The sequence below is a fragment of the Chiloscyllium plagiosum genome, unplaced genomic scaffold (assembly GCF_037043375.1).
Source record: "Chiloscyllium plagiosum isolate Xiang-an unplaced genomic scaffold, Cpla_swu_hap1 HiC_scaffold_12, whole genome shotgun sequence".
Taxonomy (NCBI): domain Eukaryota; kingdom Metazoa; phylum Chordata; class Chondrichthyes; order Orectolobiformes; family Hemiscylliidae; genus Chiloscyllium; species Chiloscyllium plagiosum.
In genome coordinates, this window is record NW_028270150.1 from 77,857,914 (window position 1) to 77,881,128 (window position 23,215).

General features: G+C 40.5%; 1 protein-coding gene across 1 annotated transcript; it reads left to right on the forward strand.

Moving 5' to 3' along the window:
- The first annotated feature begins 524 nt into the window (after nt 1–524).
- Nucleotides 525–22,292, forward strand: LOC122555017 (toll-like receptor 7). Its single transcript, XM_043700596.2, has 3 exons — nt 525–607; nt 9,586–9,748; nt 17,174–22,292. Exons 2-3 carry the CDS (start codon nt 9,746–9,748, stop codon nt 20,297–20,299), a joined length of 3,129 nt encoding a protein of 1,042 aa, XP_043556531.2. The 5' UTR covers nt 525–607; nt 9,586–9,745; the 3' UTR covers nt 20,300–22,292.
- Nucleotides 22,293–23,215: the final 923 nt, after the last annotated feature.

Consider the following 23,215-nt stretch of genomic DNA (forward strand, 5'->3'; position numbering starts at 1 on the left):
TATCACAGCAGTAAGAGGCAACTCCAAACTTGTTTTCTGTCCAACTGCCTGGCTTGGATCCGAATTGACAGAGGATATTGGATCAAGCTGTAATAGAGTCTGGAGCTGAGTTAATCTGGCAAAATCACTACTGATTGAAAGTGCACTGATAATGCAATAATTGGCAGAATCTTGCTTCGAGTTTTTTGATAGAATGTACCGTGGTGATTTTCCACATAGTTAGGTAGATACCATGGTTGTAGCTGGAATACTTTGGCCCAAATTTGACCTCTTTTGATGCATCCCATAAATGTTTATTACTTAATTTCAGCAATTGTTAAAGTTAATCTTATAGTACTGCTTGGCTCACCCAACGTGATGCCTGCGGTTTTTTATTTAGCTAATTTTAGGTATACCCAATATTTCACAATAATTTGCCTCATTAGTATAATGGGAACACTGTGGTCACAGATGAAGCATTGCCCTTCGAGAATGCAATGAGCTGAACAGTTTGCATTGTTCCTCTATGACTTAGTGAGCACTTCTCCAATTCTACACGAACAGTCATCTGCTTAGGATACTGCTCCTGAATGACACTTTGGAAGACTTTAAGGCTTAATCTGTACTGGTGAGTGAAATATTTCCTTTTCTTCAATCATTTATATGAGTAAACATTATAAAAATATATAATTTGATATGTATTTCAACTGGCAACAATTCCGGCTGTAGTGGGCACAATCACTTACTTGTCTGTCAACGGTTACAGCCTTGCATCTGGTTAAAAAGCTGATATGAAATAATTGTGTTGTAATCCTCATGATAATCCAGTCAGTTACACAGACAAATGTTATCTGACGCTATGATATAGGAGACAATTTATTGTGGACATTGGGGCAAAGAATCATGGAATTCCTACAGTGTGGAAACAGGCCATTTGGCCCAACAAGTCCACACTGACCCTATGAAGAGTAAATCACCCAGACCCATTCCCCTGCCCTATCACTCCACATTTCCCCTGACTAATGCACCTAACCTACACATCCCTGAACAGTATGGGCAATTTAGCATGGCCAATTCACCTGACCCGCACATCTTTGGATTGTGGGTGGAAACCAGAGCACCTTGAGTAAACCCACGCAGACACGCAGAGAATGTGCAAACTCCACACAGACAGTCACCTGAGACTGGAATCATACCTGGGTCCCTGGAGCTATGAGGCAACAGTGCTAACCATTGAGCTTCTGTGCCACCCAAAGTAAAGGACTTTTCCTGTTTCAAATGTTAGTAATCTCTGCATTACATAAGAAATGATAGGAAAATAAGGACAACAGTAACTTTTTGAAATTGACTCTTATTAATTTCTGGGAGCACTTTTCTGTTTTTAATAAAGCACATTAGGAAAATGGGAAACACAGAACACAAGTAGCCATTTAAAAGGAAGTTGACTCACCTTGCTTTGTTAATTGAAAAGCCTAATAAAAATAATAAATATTGATCATTGTACAATCAATAACCTATGCATATGGATAATTGCATATGCAATTGCCTCAAGATTCTGAAAGGTTAATTGTAAAGAGGTATGTAATTTCTTTGAAAATAGCAAGAAGCTGCTCTTTCTTTTAAACATTATTTTCTATGAGGGAAGTGGAACTACATCATGTGATGACAGCATACTTCATTTTATCTTGGAACAAATTCAATGACCAAGAAGCTAACATTGCAATTTTAAAGATAGAATTAATAAGATAGCTTCCTGTCAAATACATTTATGTTGAAACAGCTTGAAAATGTCATTATTCCTTTTAATGAACAATAATTAAATATAGTGTAATATATGCCCCAACAGGTAAAGACTTTCAATCACTGAAATAGCTTAGTTTTATTCTCAATGGTAACAGAAAATGAACAAAAGGCTCAAGAGTTAGTCATAAAATCCCCACAGCATGGAATCAGGCCATTTGGCCCATTAAGTCCACACCAACCCTCTGAAGAGCATCCTACCCAAACCCACCCTCCCCACCCTATCCCCACATTTCCCATGGTTAATCCAACTAGACATTATAGGCAATTTAGCATGGCCAATCCACCTAACCTGTACATCTTTGGACTGTGGGAGGAATCCAGAGCACCCGGAGAAAACCCATGTAGACATGGGAGAATTCCACACAGAGTTGCCCAAGTGTAGAATCAAATCTGGGTCGTGGGTGCTGCAGGCAGTAGTGCTAACCACTGAACCACCGTGCCCCCAGCTTAAGACTTGTAAAAGTTCCCCACTTAATTAACAAAGATTACTCTGGAAATATGCAAGGTGGAAGAGATTTCAATAATGTGATAAGAAATTTATTTTATTGTCTCAACTAGCATAGATGTAAAAGGAAGACAACACAAATTCTCCCATTTTGGTGCACACAAAATGGAAGTAGGTAGCACACAAATTTGGTGCAAACACCTCAATAACCTGGGTCACTTTCCGTTCACCTCATCACACTGACAGCTGCATAATGGTAAAGAAGAAGTATGCTAGTGGTTGCCTGAAAACTCAGCAGTGAGCTGAGCAACATTGTACTGGCAGCAAAGGGGTGCAGCTAGTCTTACGTTTTTTAAGGCAGTCTATCCCTATTAACGGTAAACTGATCCTCCTCAACACATCTGTAACAATGTCTATCACATCAAGGTAAACTGTAACTGTTTGCTAATGTGCAATTTACAATGTCATGTGAACACACTGTCAGGAGAATTATTCATTGTTTTTCATCTGTCCCAAAGTTATTTGCCCAAATAAAAATAATGTATTCTTTCCACATACTGTGCCCAGCCTTCGATGGCAGGATTGAAGGAGTCAAGCTTCCCAAATAATGGCATGATGCCAGAAATGCTTATCTGAACTCAAAGGTGACTGTTGCAAGTGAATTTCTGCATGAGGGTGCTTTTCTCTCGTCACCACTGAAATACTTCAACAGAGGCCGGTATCTCATCACCAAGTCACCCTTTATTTACATGTGGATTCCTTGACACTGATGCAGCTCTCTCAGAGCCAGCTCTCAGAGTGAACAGAACATCTAGCACCCCTGTTTATATCTGTCAGCCAGGACTCCCTGATTAGATCAGATTAACAGCCCCAATCAGGGAAGTCACATTCTAAGAGATCCACCTGGTTGACCTCGTTAAAATCACTACAAACCCTGTCGCTTATCTATGTGCTACTATGCTAGGGAAGGCCAGAATTTGCACTATTTACCAGTTCGGCTTCTTTCTGCAGTGCATCCTCAGGAACTGCAATGGCTGACACTCCTCAAAAGTTATCACTTCGACGCTGGGCAGTTAACCTGTACTGAATTTGGGGATGGGAGAAAAACATTCCAAAATTTCTGACCTCCCACCCTCCCTGCTACGAGGTTAATAGATGTGTTGAAACATGACAGGTTTGGAGGGTTTGAGCTAACTGGAAAGGCTGAACAGGCTGGGGCTGTTTGCCCTGGCGCATCGGAGGCTGAAGGGGGATCTTACAGAGGTTTATAAAATCTTGAGGGGCATGAATAGAGTGAATAGACAAGGTCTTTTCCCTGGGTTGGAGGAAAGGCCTCATCAAGGAAATTAATGTGGTCTATCTTCTGTCCCAGTGTATGTCAGAAACTAAAAGACAACAACCCAACAATGAATGGCACAGCACACCGGGAAGCAAGAGGGCATAGGTTTAGGGTGAAAGGGAAAAGATTTGAAAAGGACCTAAGGGACAAATTTTTCACACAGAGGGTGGTGCGTGTATGGAATGAGCTGCCAGAGGAAGTGTTGGAGACTAGTACAATTACAACATTTAAAAGGCATCTGGATGGGTACATGAATAAGAAGGGTTTAGAGGGATAAGATCAAGTGCTAGCAAATGGGACTAACTTAATTTAGAAAATTTGGCAAATGGAACTAACTTAATTTAGGATATCTGGTCGGCATGGACGAGATGGACTGAAGGACCTGTATCTGTGCTGTATATCTTTATTACACTATGACTGTAAATGAGGAATTTTGAAATAATAACTGGGGAAAAAAACTGTTTTTGCTGACTGGAAGACTGGCAGCAAAGTGCAATAGACCAGTGAGCCTGACTTCGGTGGTGAGCAAGTGGCTGGAGGGAATCCTGAGGGATAGGATGTACATGTATTTGGAAAGGCAAGGACTGATTCAAGAAAGTCAACATGGTTTTATGCGTGGGAAATCATGACTCACAAATGATTGAGTTTTTTGAGGAAGTAACAAGAGGATTGATGAGGGCAGAGTGGTAGGTGTGATCTATATGGACTTCGGTAACGTGTCCGACAAAGTTCCCCAAGGGAGACTGGTTAGCAAGGTTAGATCTCATGGAATATAGGGAGAACAAGCCATTTGGATACAGAACTGGCTCAAAGATAGAAGACAGAGGGTGGTGGTGGAGGGTTGTTTTTCAGACTGGAGGCCTGTGATCAGTGGAGTGCCACAAGGATCGATGCTGGGTCCTCTACTTTTTGTCATTTACATAAACGATTTGGATGCGAGCATAAGAGGTACAGTTAGTAAGTTTGCAGGTGACACCAAAATTGGAGGTTAGTTGACAGTGAAGAGGGTTACCTCAGATTACAAAAGGATCTTGACCAGATGGGCCAATGGGCTGAGAAGTGGCAAATAGAGTTTAATTCAGATAAATGCGAGGTGTGGCATTTTGGGAAAGCAAATCTTAGCAGGACTTATACACTTAATGGTAAGGTCCTCGGGGGTGTTGCTGAACAAAGAGACCTTGGAGTGCAGATTCATAGCTCCTTGAAAGTGGAGTCGCAGGTAGTGAAGAAGGCGTTTGGAATGCTTTCTTTTATTGGTCAGAGTATTGTGTACAGGAGTTGGGAGGTCATGTTGCGGCTGTACAAGACAATGGTTAGGCCACTGTTGGAATATTGCGTACAATTCTGGTCTCCTTCCTATCGGAAAGATGTTGTAAAACTTGAAAGGGTTCAGAAAAGATTTACAAGGATGTTGCCAGGGTTGGAGGATTTGAGCTAAAGGGAGAGGCTGAACGGGCTGGGCTGTTTTCCCTTGACCATCAGAGGCTGAGGGGTGACCTTATAGAGGTTTACAAAATTATGAGGGGCATGGATAGGATAAATAGACAAAGTCTTTTCCCTGGGGTTGGGCAGTCCAGAACTAGAGGGCATAGGTTTAGGGTGAGCGGGGAAGTGGTGGAGGCTGGTACAATTGCAACATTTAAGAGGCATTTGGATGGGTATATGAATAGGAAGGGTTTGGAGGGATATGGACCGGGTGCTGGCAGGTGCGACTAGATTGGGTTATAGTTCTTGCCTAATACCGTCAAAATTGATCTTTCTCCAAGTTAGAACTTCAACTTTTAGATCTGGTCTATCCTTTTCCGTCACTATTTTAAAACGAATAGAATTATGGTCGCTGGCCCCAAAGTGCTCCCCCACTGGCACCTCAGTCACCTGCCCTGCCTTATTTCATGTTACAATAATAATTCAAATCAAGTCAAAATAATAATAACATGTAAAGATTGCTTTCCATGCTTCTAGCTGCACTGTAATTTATGGTATTTTTAAGCAAGACTGCAAATGGTAACCCTCTGACTGTGGTTTGTGGGCAAGCTGAGGCCAGCAGCTTTTTTTCTCACCAGTGGATTCCTTCTTTGTAAAGAAATGCTGTTAAATTCTCCAGTTTTCTCCACCTACCACAACAACATCACGTACACAATTAACAGCAAACCTGAGCATTCATTGTAGGAATCTTGATTTTGAAGCTTTTTTGGTGCCTGTTTAATGATTTTGAATATTGTTATCCAGCTTTTGTATCTAAACAGCCTTAAGAATGAAAGATTTGTCATTTTCACAGGCTTTGGACATCTCAAATTCCTTAATTACTGCTAATGAAATCCTTCTAAAGTGTAATCACTGTTATAGTGTAGGACACATGGCTGACAACTGGTGCAAAATACAACGCACATACAGACTGCTGATGAACCTCAGTGATAATTATTGGTGAAAACACTCAGGGAAATTCCACAGCTCTTCTTTAACAAGTGTCATTGAATCTTTTTTTTGCACTCACCTACCACAATAAAACTATGAAAAAGATTCACAGTGCACAGTGTTTAAGGAAATTAAGGAGTCCACTTCGAAACAAATGGTGGAACAGGATTTCAGACATTTGGTCTTTATTTTGAATCAGAGCTTTGCATTTACCTCCTCATTAGTCTGATTGTCCAAACTGAGTCTTCCTTTCTGAGTTACCCACTGCAGGATTCTTAGCCTCTGGCCTGCTCATGCAGTCACAGTATCTATATGGCTAGCACAGTTTAGTTTCTGGTCAACTGTGACCCCAGGATATTGATAGTGGTGGATCCAATGATGTTAATGCCATTGAGCTATCAAGGGGTGATGGTTAGATTCCTTCTTGTTGGAAATGGTCATTGCCTGGCACTTGCATGGCATGAATGTTATTTGCCAGGGGTCTGCCCAAGCCTAAATATTGTCCAGATCTTTCTGCATTTGGATGTGGACTACTTCAGTATGTGAGGACTCACGAATGATGGTGAATGTCATATTGTCATCAATGAACGTCTCCACTTATGACTTCATGATGGAGTGAAGGTTGTTGATGAAGCAACTGAAGATGGTTGGACGATGATATACTCTTGCAGAGATGTCCTGGAGTTGAGATGACTGAATTCTAAGAACCGCCATCTTTGAGCTAGGTATGACTTCAACCAGCAGATTGTTTTCCCCTGATTTCCATTGTTTCTAGTTCTGCTGGGGAACCCTGATGCCACACATGGTCAAATGTGGGCTTAATGTCAAGGGCAGTCATTCTCACCCACTTCTGGAGTTCAACTCTTCCATCTATTATCACCCATTAGTATGTCAGTAAAGTAGAGGAAGGTATCATCAACAAGGCTGACAAGCAGTACTTGCTTAGCAATAATCTGCTCACTACCATTCAGTTTGTACAGTTCCACCAGGGCATAATTGAGTTCAGACATTGAATGATCCTAGTGGAACTGCACAAACTGAATGTTAGTGAGCAGATTATTGCTAAGCAAGTTTTGCTTGATAGCCTTGTTGATGATACCTTCCACTACTTTACTGACATACTAATGGGTGATAACTGCCTGAATTGGATTTTTCCTGTTCTTTCTTTACTGGACATACTTGAGTAATTTTCCTCATTATTGAGTAGATGCCATTGTCCTCCTTCATTTTTTTAAATCTTGTCCATGGCAGTTCAGTAAATGCTCTCCTCCCTAACAATGGAGTGCATTTTCACCAGGGTGCAGCGCCAGTCCTGGGGATGTGAGATGAGATCCTGCTGACTACACCAAATAACTGTTGTAGATCTGATTCAACCTCTTCGCCTTTCACCACCTTATTTTGCAGCTCTAGGGGCACCAATGACTTACATGTTCTTGGCATGTCATTTTGTGCACAGCGACATACATGTACGTCATCAGGATGCATCTTATGGCTACTCACTTCATTTTGATTTGCACTTATGTTGAGACTGCCACTCTCCTGGTACTTCAAATAGCTTTTTAGAATACACTCACTGGTTTCAGTGCTGAGTTACAGGCTGCCAGCCTCTGTAGATTGCAGAGGGAGAGGTGAGCAGCTCGTGATGGTGGGGAAAACTGATCAGGATAGACATATAACTGTGCCACACCAAGCCACATCAACATTACACCGATAGCACATGCCAACAGTTTATGTGACAACTTATTGCATAAGCATCAAGAAAATGGCAATGCGTGAAAGTCAAAAGGAAGCAGTCCTTAGAGAAGTGAAGAGGATTGTGGTCAAGAGGGGTACTGCCACAGTCAGTCAAACAGTTGGTCTGATTCCTGTCCCAGCGGTTGGTGATGGTCAATCAGATGCTTGGTTCTACCAGAGTTGTAAGAGCTGCCTTCTCGCAGTCTGGGGTTTCAGCTACAGACAGTCCTGAAGGTCAAGTGCGATCAGTCCAGTGGTTACAGATAGGTCAGATGGGGTGCTGTGGAGACATAATTTCTGGGGTGAGTTGATCTTTCCTACAATGAGACAAAGAGGACACATTGAGTGCAATGGAAGTGGATGAAACAACAGTTAACTGTGATGCAGGAGCAAGAGGGGTGGTGAGATATCCCGAGATGCAGTGGACAGAAGATGTGAGTAGTTTGGGTGAGAGCATTGAGTGGACATGATGCATGCAATAGTGAGAGCTATAGTTCAAGAACCTGGGTGAGAGAAATGTGCGGCAACAAAGTTAGATTCAATGGTGTTTGTCACTGGCCACCCGGGTGTTTTCCTATCTTCCTGGTGGTGGAATTTGAATAAAGATTCGTGCATTTTGTGTCTTTCACTGTGTCTCACACCTGCACACACAAGAGAAAAAAAAAAAATAAACAGGGGTTGGCACCAACACCCTAAAAAAAAATGAACAGAGGGCAGGTCTGAAGACCTCCTCGTAGGTCTGCTCCTGGGCCTGGCCAAACTGGCCATCAATAGGTCTAGGCAGCGGGCCATGGAGGGGGTCGTTAGGGCCGACTGCCTGCCCCTCTTCCACGGTTACGTTAGGGCCCTGGTGTCCTTGGAGAAGGAGCACGCGATGTCCACCAACACCCTGGAGTTGTTCAGGGAGAGGTGGGCGCCGCAGGGAGTGGAGTGCATCATTTCTCCCTCCAACTCTATTTTGATTTAGTCCCTACCCTCCCCTTCACTGTTTTGATCACACAGCATTGCCCTTTGATGTGAAGGGCACTGCTTGTCACTGGCCACCCGGGTGTTTTCCTATCTTCCTGGTGGTGGAAATTGAATAAAGATTTGTGCACTTTGTGTCTTTCACTGTGTCTCACAGCTATACAGACACCATGGGTGCTGGGGAAAAATAAGCACTACCGCAGTTAGACGGTAGTGTGGGGGTTAATTATTAAAAAAAAGAAAAAAACAAAGGAGTGTAAGGTCACTGCTCGTTACTGGCCACTCAGGTAAGACAAAAAAGAAAAAAAAATGAACAGGCGTGTCAGACATCCTATTCACTCTGATAACTGGCTCTGAGGAAGATGGATCCGTGCCTAGTACTATGTATGTATAAATAAAGGATAACTTGGTGACAGGATATCAGCCTCTATGGAGTTATTTTTGCAGTGGCAAATTCTTCCACCTTGCTGGCCATGTGATTTGCCAAGTACCCAAACGCTGTTGCATATTTAATAAAGTGAGAAGTGGAAAATTGCATGACAGAACTAGCTCCAGGCCAGGGAGGGCTCACACTCAATAAAACACTTTGACTAAAAAATGGGAAAATCCCACCCTATGTTTCAAAGACAGACTGATGGAGTTAATGTGCTGATTAATTCCAAGTGTGATTCAATGCTGGAGCAGACTGAATCTCTTGCTACTGTTTCTATGTCCCTACATGCCACAAAATGTACATCTTACTGTGATGTGACCAGCTACAGCTTTCAGTATTTTCTGTTTTCTACACCAGAGTTCCAGGAGTGGTGTGAATCTGTCACTCACAAATATATTTCATTCAGTACACCTTTGTGAGACACAACAAGAACACTAATTTTTAATCTGCTGTCATTTATATTCCATTTAGGCAAAGCATACTTCACCCAGTACCTTGGTGGAATCTGCAGGTTGATGAATAGTCAGCACTTACGAGATTTTTACACACAAATCAGATCTGCGACTCTCTCGAAGAGAAATTGCTTTAACTTTCCACGGGGATATTTCAATATCTCAAAATCAAAGAGAAAATGGTGAGTCATTTTGATTTTTCGTTTTTAGTGTGAGCTTGTGCAATGTTCCCACAAGTGGTAAAGATTACTCAAAATCTTTCTTTCTATCATTTATTTTAACTTTTTGCCCTTTTCCTCCACCACCCCCTCCACCCTCATGGCTGAAGCATGTGATTGCCCTCCAATCTGTGCATGAAAAGCGCTGGAGATTAAGGCGACCCTTGACAAGTGCGAACAAGAGTTTGATAACACCCAACTACAGACTCTTGTTACCCCAGCATCTACAAAATTAGCCTGTCCCTGCCTGTGATCTAAAGATGAAGGAGAGAATAGTTGAGGATCATGGTGAGAGATAGCAACATCTCATATTTGATCCTCACACCACCACATACATATGAATCAGCATCCCAGCAAATGCAATGACAGCACCAAAATCAGTGAAATCCCTATTAAACATTGTCTCTATATGATTGCTAAGCATCTCCTAAGAAATGGAGATCAGAAGAATAAATGGCTGTACAGTGCCTCATAGAAACAACATTGAATTTTACCACAGAAACATCTGTTCAATACAACTAGTTTATGTTTTATCCCAACTTAGACAGTGGTCCTAATCCTATATGCCTCTTATGTGAGGGTTCAAGAAAAATGATAATATTTTACTCTACTGCACTACACTGTCTATCTCTTGAAATAGTTTGTAGGTTTCAATGAGATAACATCTTATTCTTCAAAACTCTAAATTTGCCAATTTGCCAAATCTCTTCGTAGAACAGCCATGCCCTCTGTGAGCAAGTCTGGTGAACCTTCATTAGATTCCCTCTAATGCAATAACATCTTTCCTGAAATAAGGAGACCAAACCTGCATACACTGCTCCTAGTTCAGTGTTAGCAAGCTCCTGTACAATTTTAGCAATATGTCACTCCTCCTGTACTCAAATCTTCTTGTGTTAAAGATTAAAATTCCAGAAGCCTTCCTGGTAACTTGCGCATTTGCTTGTTAGCATTCAGTGACTTATTGACAAGGGTCCCATTGCATATTTACACTTTCTAACTTTATAACCCATTCATCATTTAAGAAATATTCTTAAATCCGAATTGCCTACCAAAGTGGATAACCTCATGTTTTTCTGCATTATATTCAGTCTGCCTTGCTCTTGCCCAATCACTAAAGTATGTCCAAATCCTCCTGAAAATATTTTATATTCCTCGCAACACAAATTCCTCCTTAGCTTTATGTCAATTGTGAAAATGTTCGATTTGGTTGCAACATCTAAATCTTTAAAATATATTGTGAATAACTGGATGGGGCCCAAGTCCTGATCCCTGTGATATCCCATTGGTCACAACCTGTCATTGGGAGAGTGGCCCATCAATCCATGCCAAATGATTTAATTTTGCTAAACAACCTCCTATGGAGGAATCTTATCAATAGCCTTCTGAAAATCCAAATATATTTCATCCATTGATTCTCCCCTTTATCAATTTTTTTAGTAGCAATCTCAATCATTTAGCATGTTTGCCAAACATGATTTTCCATTCACAAATCCATGCTGACTCTGCTCAACCTAATCATTGCTATTTAACTGTCCATCTATCGTGTCCTTTGTTTGATTTTAGATGTTCCCTTGCTCTTTTCTTAAATAGTTGGAAGACATTTTCAATCTTCCAATCATTCCAGAATCTAAGGAATTTTGGAAGATATTCAATATCTCAGTAGCCACCTAACACCCTGGGAGGTAGGCTATAATATCCAGTGAATATAGATTTCAATTTGCAATTTTTAACCAGATCCCTGACTTCAAATCATTGCCTCTGAGCTTATTATATGAAAAATTCAGGAGTAATTTGTGATTTCATCAACAGACAAAATATGACGCTCAGCATTTATCCTCTCTTGAATATTACTTTAGGGTAACTAGTCAACAGCAGTTTGCGACCATTGCGAAATATTTTCCTGTTACTTGCAAAATAAATTGGGGAAATTCTGGTAGGCAATTAATGGAAACTTTTAATATGATGTCATTGAAAAACGTTTCACTGCTGTGTGTTCCTGCCTATATTCAATGATGAAATAATGATTTTTAAATATACAGGCGTATTAGTTTCTATATATGTACATGATGCAATAATTTAGTTACAAATAAATAACTTTGAAATATATAATTATATGTAAAATGGTGCACATTTGTATTTCCACTTTGGATTGGAATATCAGGGAGTCTGATTGCCTCTTAGGTGACTCTGCAGTCATCTATATAAATATTAACAACCTTTTATTTAAAGACAAATCATATGCACAGTTATGGACCTGCACAAGCTCAGAGTGACTCCTCTATCAGATGATTCGGATAGTGGAGCAGTCCATGTTCAAATGCAACAAGATCTGAACATTATCCAAACTTAGGCTGACAAGTGGCAAGTAACATTCACGTCATTCAAATACCAGGTTATAACCATCACCAATAAGAGATGATCTAACGTCTGTCCCTCGACATTCAATGGTGTTACCATCACTGAATTGTCCACTATCAACATCCTAGGGTTACCATTGACCATAAACTGAACTAGCTTCACTACAAAAACAAAGTGACTACAACAGCAGATCAGAGGCTAGGGATACTGCAGTGATTAAGTCACTTCCTGATTTGCCCAAACCTATTCACCATCCACAAGGCACAAGTCAGGAATGTGATGGAATACTCCCTACTTGCCTGGATGGGTGCAGCTCCAACAGCATTCAAGATGCTTGACACCATCCAGGATAAAGCAGCTCACATGACTGTCACCACATCCACAAGCATTCACTCCCTCCAGCATTAATGCTCAGTGGCTGCAATGTGTACAATCTACACGATGCATGGCAGAAATCTACCAAATTTCCTTGGACAACAAACACATGGCCACTTCTATCCAGAAAGTCAAGGGCAGCAGATACATGGGAACACCACCACCTAGAAATTCCTCTCCAAGCCACCCACTATTCACAGTTGCTGAGTCAAAATCCTGGAATTCCCATCATCAGGGCAATGTGAGTCTAAGCACAGCTCGCGGACTGCTGCGATGCAAGAAGGTGTCTCATCACCACCTTCTCAACATCAGCTTGGGACATACAATAAATATTGGCCAGCCAACAATGCCCCTGTTCCACAAGTAAATAAGAAAAGCTCTGCAGCTCACTCTTATTTGTAAAATCTTAGATCACAATTACATTATGATCTCCAAGACCCTTTAAGCCCTGTTATTCCTTTACTCCAAAATATGTAGAAATAGTTTATGTATATATAAATAAATAACTATTTCCACATCTTCTGGAGTAAAGGGTTAACAGGGGTTAAAGGGTCAAAGAGATCATAATGTAATTCTAAATATATATAGAATCAGCACACAGAGTTTTCTGAAGCCTGGCATTTCCTTTTATTAGAGTCTTTAGATTGAATTTTCCCAGCTCTGGAATGATGTGGGCAAAAGTGAGTCCGTTTTGAATGGTGAGTTGAGAGCTCCACTTGTGAGTACCCAGTCTCTTCTCATTTAGATGCACTTTCCTTATCTCCCACATGCTGGAGAGAAACCCCAGACTGAGATGGTTCTAAACGTGAAAGTCAGAGTGGGTACCTGAAGGCCCCAACTCATCATTTGTTCCTCAAGGCCTCCATCTCAGCCAAAACTTCCCAATATCTCCTTCGGCAGAGATTGCCTACATGCCCAGTCCATGGAAGTTGGCATTGGATATGCACCATACTCAGCACATTACCAGGGCACATCTCTAACTCATTTAGTTTATAGTTATCCACTTCACTTGAGCATTTAAAAAAAAATGCTTTTATTGAAAAAAATTCTTCTTTACAAAATTATAAAGTAACAAAAATATGAAAATATAACATTACCACAACATAAACAACAACAATAAACAATAAACTAACTATTATACTACTCCACAAAATAATCTCTCAACTACACTCATTCCACATCAATAAATAAATAAGTAAATAAATAACACTGCTTAGCGTAACAAGACCTCAGCTCTCAACCTTCAAGAGCATCAATTATTAAACCCACGTTTGCTTGAAATTCTTCCTCTCAGGACATTAGACTTATTAAGCCAAACCACCATGTCTAGACAAAAGCTCTAATTAAAATGGCGGACAGATCTGCTTTCAAATAATTCAAAAAGGGCTGCCATGTCTTATAAAAATTGTCCATTTTCTGGTGCACCATATTTACCAAGCCATAAAGATGTACAGCATGGAAACAGACCCTTTGGTCCAACCTGTCCATCCCGACTAGATATCCCAACTCAATCTAGTCCCACCTGCCAGCACCGGCCCATATCCCTCCAAGCCCTTCTTTTTCATATACTCATCCAAATACCTCTTAAATGTTGCAATTGTACCAGCCTCCACCACATCCTCTGGCAGCTCATTTCATACACGTACCACCCTCTGCGTGAAAACGTTGCCCCTTAGGTCTCTTTTATATCTTTCCCCCCTCACCCTAAACCTATAACCTCTAGTTCTGGACTCCCCGACCCCAGGGAAAAGACTTTGTCTATTTATCCTATCCATGCCCCTCATAATTTTGTAAACCTCTATAAGGTCACCCCTCAGCCTCCGACACTCCAGGGAAAACAGCCCCAGCCTGTTCAGCCTCTCCCTGTAGCTCAGATCCTCCAACTCTGGCAACATCCTTGTAAATCTTTTCTGAACCCTTTCAAGTTTCACAACATCTTTCCGATAGGAAGGAGACCAGAATTGCATGCAATATTCCAACAGTGGCATAACCAATGTCCTGTACAGCCGCAACATGACCTCCCAACTCCTGTACTCAATACTCTGACCAATAAAGGAAAGCATACCAAACGCCTTCTTCACTATCCTATCTACCTGTGACTCCACTTTCAAGGAGCTGTGAACCTGCACTCCAAGGTCTCTTTGCGCAGCAACACTCTCTAGGACCTTACCATTAAGTCCTGCTAAGATTTGCTTTCCCAAAATGCAGCACCTCGCATTTATCTAAATTAAATTCTATCTGCCACTTCTGGCCCATCTGGTCCAGATCCTGTTGTAATCTGAGGTAACCCTCTTCACTCTCCACTATACCTCCAATTTTGGTGTCATCTGCAAACTTACTAACTGTACCTCTTATGCTTGCATCCAAATCATTTATGTAAATAACAATAAGTAGAGGACCCAGCACCGATACTTGTGACACTCCACTGGTCACAGGTCTCCAGTCTGAAAAACCCTCCACCACCACCCTCTGTCTTCTATCTTTGAGCCAGTTCTGTATCCAAATGGCTAGTTCTCCCTGTATTCCGTGAGATCAAACCTTGCTAATCAGTCTCCCATGGGGAACCTTGTCAAATGCCTTACCGAAGTCCATATAGATCACATCTACCGCTCTGCCCTCATCAATCCTCTTTGTTACTTCTTCAAAAAAACTCAATCAAGTTATGTATTTCAGAATTAAATTATGCCACCCAAGGGGGTTCTCAGACACCCTACACATCAGAATGTTCTTCCTTGCACATAAAAGTGATGATGCTTAAAAGCTTTCTCCTATGTACATCTAAGGGAGAAAAATTCAGCAAACCCAGGAGAAGCGAAAATGGATCCATCTTGACTTCGATCCCCAAGACCCTCTCTATCACTTCTATGTTTTGATGGCTACTGACACCTTTCATTCCAAAGCTGAGGCCAGGACACTCTGCATGCAGGAACAACCACTCAGCTCTTGGAGTTGTGCATCTCAAGGCTCCTAATTTGCTCTCTTAGTTCCCATTCATTTTGTGCCTACTCAGATGCTGATATCATCTCTGTTTTGTCTTTTTGTGCTTTGCTACCTCATTCAGAACTTAATGTTGCGAAATACTTCTGCATTGTCTCGCAGTTCAGCGCAGGCACAAGGTTAGGCTGCTTGTCATGGATGTCAGCGGTGATCAGTCAAAGGAGTTGATGTGTTACTGTGCAATGTCAATCTCACACCTGCACAATGTGCCAGTAGTGTACCCGACAAACACATCAAATGTTCAACTAACAGCCACTTCTCAAGGTCTAAGGGTGTGGTTCTCAGTTAGGTCAAGGGGGACTGTTGTCAGTTGGTGGTCCTGCCTTAATCAGCCATGTCCTATGTCAGTTCAGGGGCTTGGACACGGTCAAACGGCTGCTTGGGATGGTTCGAGTCAAGAGTTCTGCTGTCCAGGGACTGGACCACCTTCCGTCCTACAGGCCCAGCACAAACAGTACAGGGATTTGCTGAAAGTCAGTCCGGGAGCTGCATGGAGACCAGTAAGGGGCCTGATCATTGATCAGTTGGAGGTACCCATCCAAGAAGGTTGAGGAGTGTGCTGTCAGGTCCATTACTGTAATGAGTCTAGATTAGTGTGGTGCTGGAAAAGCACAGCAGTTCCGGTGTTTTTACCATTACTGTAATGAGCATGTTGAGGAAGTCAGTTGTAGATATTGGAAGCAGCATAATGGGATGCAGACGAGACAATAAATGTGAAGGAGTGTGACAAAAGGCAAATGCCCCTTTGATGATTGCCTGTGAATACTTCAGCTTCAGAGATGGCTATTTTCGATCTGTAATGACCAGTAACATGCTAAAGATTGCTGGTGACCAGGATATTTTCAAAAGACAAATAATTGTTTATTTTCAGAGCAAATACGACCTTTCTTGTTGTTTTGTCAAAATTCTTTCTGTTTTTGCTGTTGTTCAAGAAAAGCTAACATTTCAAACATTTGAAGTCTTTCCAGCATGTGATGCTCCTACACTGAACAGTGAGAAGATGTTATGCCACACTGTGTGACAAAGAAAGACTATCACAGCCTTAGATAGGGTTCTAACACGGCACGAAGGATGGGTAGTCTGTGGAACTTGATCGTTATTGCAGTTATAATGACTGTCAGCCAAAGAGGTGATGATATAAAATGGCAGTACATTTACGAATGGGAGCTTGTGTTTGCAATGAAGTATCCCTGTGCCACCTATGCACCCACAAAAGCTCTTCATATTCATTCCCCTCCCACTACATATAATATGACGGGCAGTTTCAGGCTGTGATTGACCAAGTGCACCACAGAGATTTAAACATGGTGTCAGCCCAGAAATCACTGGAGATTCCAGTAATGGCGATTACCTCCGCTGTTGGCGAGTGCGTGATAGCAGAAGTGGCCGGGCGGAGGGAGCATGTAATAGAGGCATGATATATACTTAACAAGGTGAACAGTATAAAACCGCATGAGAAAACATATTAGGACTCATGAACAGAAATACCCAGAAAGTAACATTTAGCCAATTTTTCTAAAATTCAGCCATGTCTATATTCTATGTATGACAACTTTATGAATCATGAGCAAAAATTTTAACAGAAAAGTATTATATTTGTACACAGAAAATGATTAATAACACCAACTTCCTGTTTTGATTTATTTTAATTTTTCTTAGGTCAAAGCAACATCAGCTTCAGCACTAATTTTACTGTGCTTCCTCTTTCTACTCAAAATTGTTGTACCACTCACACCCAGATGGATTCCCAGAAGCCTCCCATGTGATGTGAGTATAGGGAATAATGGCTCCTCTATTGAAGTAGACTGCAGAAGCAACCGGCTTCAAAATATACCAGCAAATATTCCTGCAAATACAACAAGTCTAAATCTGGCAAATAATCAGATTTCGTATATTTCCAGTTACCATTTCTCCAACTTACAAAACCTAACCAAACTAGATTTGAGTTGGAACCTTTCACCTGGGAAGAGCATGGTTATTGAAAATGACAGCTTCTCCTCCCTGAAAAATCTACAAGAGTTATACCTGGATCAAAACCACCTTGATAAAATCCCTAAGAAACTCTCACTTAGTTTACAACTACTCAGCCTCAATGGCAGTAAGATTCTAAATGTAACAAAAGAGGACCTACCCGATCTGTCAAACATAGAAACACTTCACTTGTCACAAAACTGTTACTATCACAATCCGTGCAATGTGTCCAATCATGTAGGTGATGGGGCATTTTCAAGTGGCAACAAACTGAAAACTCTATCGCTTGGCTCAAATAATTTAACCTCTGTTCCTCGAAAGCTGCCAGAAACATTAAGTTCATTATATCTCCATAAAAACAAGATTCAAATTATAAACCATGATGATTTTGAACATCTGATTGATCTGGAATACCTTGACTTATCTCAAAACTGTCCCAGATGTTTTAATGCTCCATTCCCATGTGAATCCTGCCCTGGAGATAGCTCCATGCACATCCATCTCTATGCTTTTCAAAGGCTTTCAAAGTTACAGACATTAATTCTTTCCAGCAACAGCCTCCGTAAAATACAAAGTGACTGGTTTCAGAATTGTACAAACTTGAAGGTTTTACATCTTCAAATGAATTTTTTGATTGATGAAATCGCTACTGGAGACTTTTTAAACTACCTACCCAGGCTAGAAGAATTAGACTTGTCTTTCAACTATAAAATAGCTCGATATCTCAAAAACATAAATCTTTCCAGAAACTTTTCCAAATTAGTTGCTTTGAGAGAATTAATTATTAAAGGTTATGTTTTCAAACAACTCGAATCCCAGGATCTGAAACCATTGTACATTCTTAACAATCTTACTGTTCTCAACCTTGGAACGAATTTCATTAAGCAGGCAAACTTGACAATCATCCAAAAATCTACATCACTAAAGATAGTAGATCTTTCAGAAAATAGAATATCACCTCCATCAGTCAACAGAAATCTTCTACATGATTCGACATATAAAGATAAACCTCTCCCATTTGTAGAGTCAAGTTTACAAAAGCCAAATTTACTGCCAGGATATACCCATCTTGGATATGAATCCCTTAATGATGATGATAACAATATCCTTGGACCAAAGATGCAGTGGGCTTGTCATTCGTATGGGATGACATTGGATTTGAGTTTGAATAATATTTTCTTCATCAGCCCAAAGCAGTTTAAAGGCTTTGAAAAAATAAGGTGCCTGAATTTGTCAGCAAATGCAATTGGGCAAGCTTTAAATGGGACTGAGTTTGTTTCCTTGCCAAATTTGAAATATTTAGATCTTTCTTATAATCGACTTGATCCAGCTTATGATAATGCTTTTAAAGAACTGTGGCAACTGGAAGTGTTGGACTTAAGTCACAACCCGCACTATTTTATCGTTGAGGGTGTGACACATAAAATGGGATTTATTGAAAACCTTAAATATTTGAAAGTGTTAAATTTAAGCAACAATGGTATCTTCACCTTAACAGAGAAAGGATTAAACAGTGCCTCTTTGGAAGTTTTGAAATTCCGTGGAAATCGGTTGGATATTTTGTGGAAGAAGGAGGATTGTAGATATATAAACTTATTTAAAAATCTAACAAATTTGACCTATCTTGATTTATCTTACAATCAACTCGAGCACATCCCATCTGAAATCTATGAAAATTTACCACGTAATTTATCATACTTGTCTTTGAGCCATAACAAACTAAAAATGTTTAATTGGGATGAACTTCACTTATCGAAGAACTTGCTGACTTTAGATCTGAGCCACAATTACTTAACCATTGTCCCTGATAGGCTGTATAATTGCACCAAATCCCTCCGAAACCTGCTGCTGAAAGATAATCAAATCATTCAACTTCCCATAAGTTTCTTTACATCAGCAAACAGAGTAAAGTATCTTGATTTAAGTTATAACAAAATTAAAATATTGCAGCAGACAGTTTTTCCAACAAGTGAACAACTTTTCTTGGAAGTTCTGGTTTTAAAAGGGAATCCATTTTATTGCATTTGTGAACTTGTGCCATTTATTGCTTGGATTAATACATGCGATCTGGACATTCCTCAGTTGGCCACTGATGTTACCTGTGAATCTCCTGAAAGTCATCGAGGACAAAGCATTATTCTCCTTGATCAGCACACATGCACAATGAATGATCTTGCAGCTTCACTAAGTTTGGCTTCTGCCATCATCATTTTTTGCACATTGTTTATGGCATTGACCCATCATTTGTTTTACTGGGATGTATGGTACTTGTACAACTTATGCACTTCTAAGCTGAATGAGTATCAGTATCGCACTCTTAAAGTACAGAGCTGCTCCTATGATGCATTCATTGCTTATGACACTTCAGATCTGGCTGTGACAGACTGGGTTGTCAATGAATTATTGGTTCATTTGGAAGATAAAGGTGAAAGGCAATTTTGCCTCTGTTTGGAAGAGAGAGATTGGGAATTAGGAATGCCTGTTGTCGAGAATCTTTCTCAAAGCATTCACAAGAGCAAAAAGACCGTGTTCTTGCTCACAAGGAAGTATGTCAAGACTGGAACTTTCAAAACAGCCTTTTACATGGCTCACCAAAGACTAATGGATAAAAATGAAGACGTGATCGTGTTGATCCTGCTGGAACCTGTTTTAATAAACTCAAAATATCTGAAATTAAGGAAGAGGTTATGTCGCAGCTCTGTGTTACATTGGCCTAAAAATCCTAATTCTGAAGACTTTTTCTGGCAATGCTTAAGAAATGCAATAACAGCAAACAATAAGTCAAGATACAATACAATTGCAGAATTCACTTGACTCCATTTAAGCCATTTTATTATTTTTTACTCTGCATGATGCCCAATATGTGATCACATGGGCTACAAACTCCAATGTACTTGCTTGGCCATTCATCCTCAAGTATGGCTTGGTCACTTAAGCTTAATTGTACCTTTCTTTTATGGAACTACAGTAAACTGAAGACAAAGAAGTCTAAAATTCTCATCTCCCTTTTTGACAATAAGCTGTCAAACGTTTTCCTCCAGCTATTACTTTTGCTGTGAAGTGTTCAGGAATTTGTTTCAGTGTGTGTAATATTAAACATTCCTCTTCTAAGTGAACTGATCAAACCACTTCTCCATCTGATCATTCACAACGTGCATATTATACATTTCCACCCTCACCCACCCATCATCATAAAATATATATTGTCCTTTAAGAGTACCAGTTAATCCTTCAATTTCCTCACTCGGACACTACACTTCTCCCATGCCTGTAACATCAGTAATTGCACACTTTTGATTTAAATGTCCTTCAAAACCTTCCATCATCAAATCACAATCTCACATTACCAAATATTGCTCACCTGCATTATTCCCCTTCTCTCTAAATTAATGCCACAACATCATCAATTCCACCTTCTTCAACTTGCCTCAGTTTCTCTCCTGGTTCCTTCACATCTGTTGTGTCATTGACATTACTTCATCCCAGGTGGACTCTTCTCTCCTGGCTGCATTTTCGGTTGTAATATCCTTGTTACCCTCTTCACCATTTACATTCAATCTCTTAAAACATGGAGTCAATTTTCACATGCATGTTAGAGAAGCTTGTTATTTAAATTTACTCTGTCCAACAAATATCCTGCATAAGATTCTGGATGAGCCATATCTAGCAGTAGTTTAATGTCAACAAAGCTAAAAAGATTTTATAGAGATTCCAAAGCAGCTATAATTTACTCCATCAATCTCCCCAGCATCCACCATAGACTGAATCCGAATGTATAGGATTTTCTGTTGGACACCATTTGCAGCTCCCTCTTCCACATTTCAATTTAAGGAAGCCGGTTGCCCATTTCTGTTCCTGTCAGTCAATAAAATTTAAGTTCCTAATTATGTGATCTTGAATCTAGGTTCTTTTGACCCACTTCTTGCTGTCCTTCATGCTTTCTCCTCTCATGTCCTTTGTCACTTCTTGCAATGGAACTCTGGCCCATGTTCTCACTCTTCACTAGTTATCAATAGAGGAAACTATATAATTAACAATATACTATAATAGTCATTCAATACTTTAAAACTTTGCCTATTATTCTGTAAGACAAGGCAAAATTGTATTCATAACACATTGTCAATTTAAAATAGTTAAGTACATGCTGTTTCTGAAAATATTTACATTCTTTTGTTTGAGGGAAGAAGTGTTCTGTTTTATTTTTTACAGCAAGGCTGTTGTGCTCCTTTGTTTACTATATGGTGCCATAATAAACTATTTTTGCCTTTTTTTAAGATATCCAAAGTTTCATTTGAATTTAATGTTAAGCAAGCAAACCTAGTCAGGTCCTAATTTTCAAGTTGATGACCAGCATGACTTTTATGTAAGCAGTGCCCACTGGTGGTCTTTAGAGGTAATTACAAGAGTGTTTCCAGGACAGCTTGACCCTGTATTCATCAAAGTAATGATAGCTTCTAAACAAACTCTTCACACATGTTATTACACATCCCCGTTCCAGATGGGATTGGAACCCCGTCATAAAACTGGTCCTTTTTCGCAAAGTTACTGCGCCCTTGATTTTTTTTCAGAGGGGTCTTAAATCAGCCCAGCCTCCGAAATGGCTGAGTTAGTGCAGAGATGAATGATTTATTGGGGCCCATTTTGTTTACCCCTAAACAAATGATACCTCAGGCCAAAGGCTTTCATGTTTTAGAAATAACTTGTATAATGAAAGGGGAATGGCCAGTCCTGGCAACCGAGGTTTTTTAGTTGATTTGCAACAGGGGATGTGTGAAACAAGCTGCTGGACTTCTCTCTCTCCTGAAAATGTGTTGCTGGAAAAGCGCAGCAGGTCAGGCAGCATCCAGGGAACAGGAGAATCGACGTTTCGGGCATAAGCCCTTCCTGAAGAAGGGCTTATGCCCGAAACGTCGATTCTCCTATTCCCTGGATGCTGCCTGACCTGCTGCGCTTTTCCAGCAACACATTTTCAGCTCTGATCTCCAGCATCTGCAGACCTCACTTTCTTCTCTCTCTCCTGGCAAACTGTAAGCCTTTGCTTGATTTTACCTTTTGTACTAAGGGATGTGTGTATTGGGACTGTTGCATGTATTTTTGGAACAGCATCATTAAGTCAGGTTGGATTGGATAAGTTTTGTGGCGTTCTGTTTTCGGATCTTTGTATTTCATTCCGTAACTTTGTAAATAAATCTTGTTTGTTTAAACCTTGGCAGTCGCTCCAGCTAATTTACACCAGGAATATCCACTATACACTGAGTTAAACAAATAGCAAAGTTACGGTCTGGGCTACCTGCTTAAAAATGTTTTGAGGGGTCTGGCTCAACCCACATCACCAGCTCAAAAATAGGGACACCTGCCACCGCATCACAAGAACCCCCACCCCTGAAGTAATGATTGGTATAACTTAATGTAGAGCAGCTGTAATCTATGGCCTTACAGAAATGTATGCTGACTGAACACTGCAGATGCTGACAGGAGCAGTGCCAGGATCACTCACTTCATTTTCATCTATGTTCACTCTACAGGATCTCATTTGATTTGTTTGATAGTATAAAATGAGAGAAAGTGAGTCAGCAGCCCAGTTTACATTTCTACTGGGTTTTTATTCACACTGAAGTTACGTGGGGGTCATAGTTGCATTCACGGGTGACGAGGGTTGATGGTGCCTGTCAATTTAAAGCTCTCTGAGTCGATTACAACAAATATTTTATTTTTGCACACAACTATCCC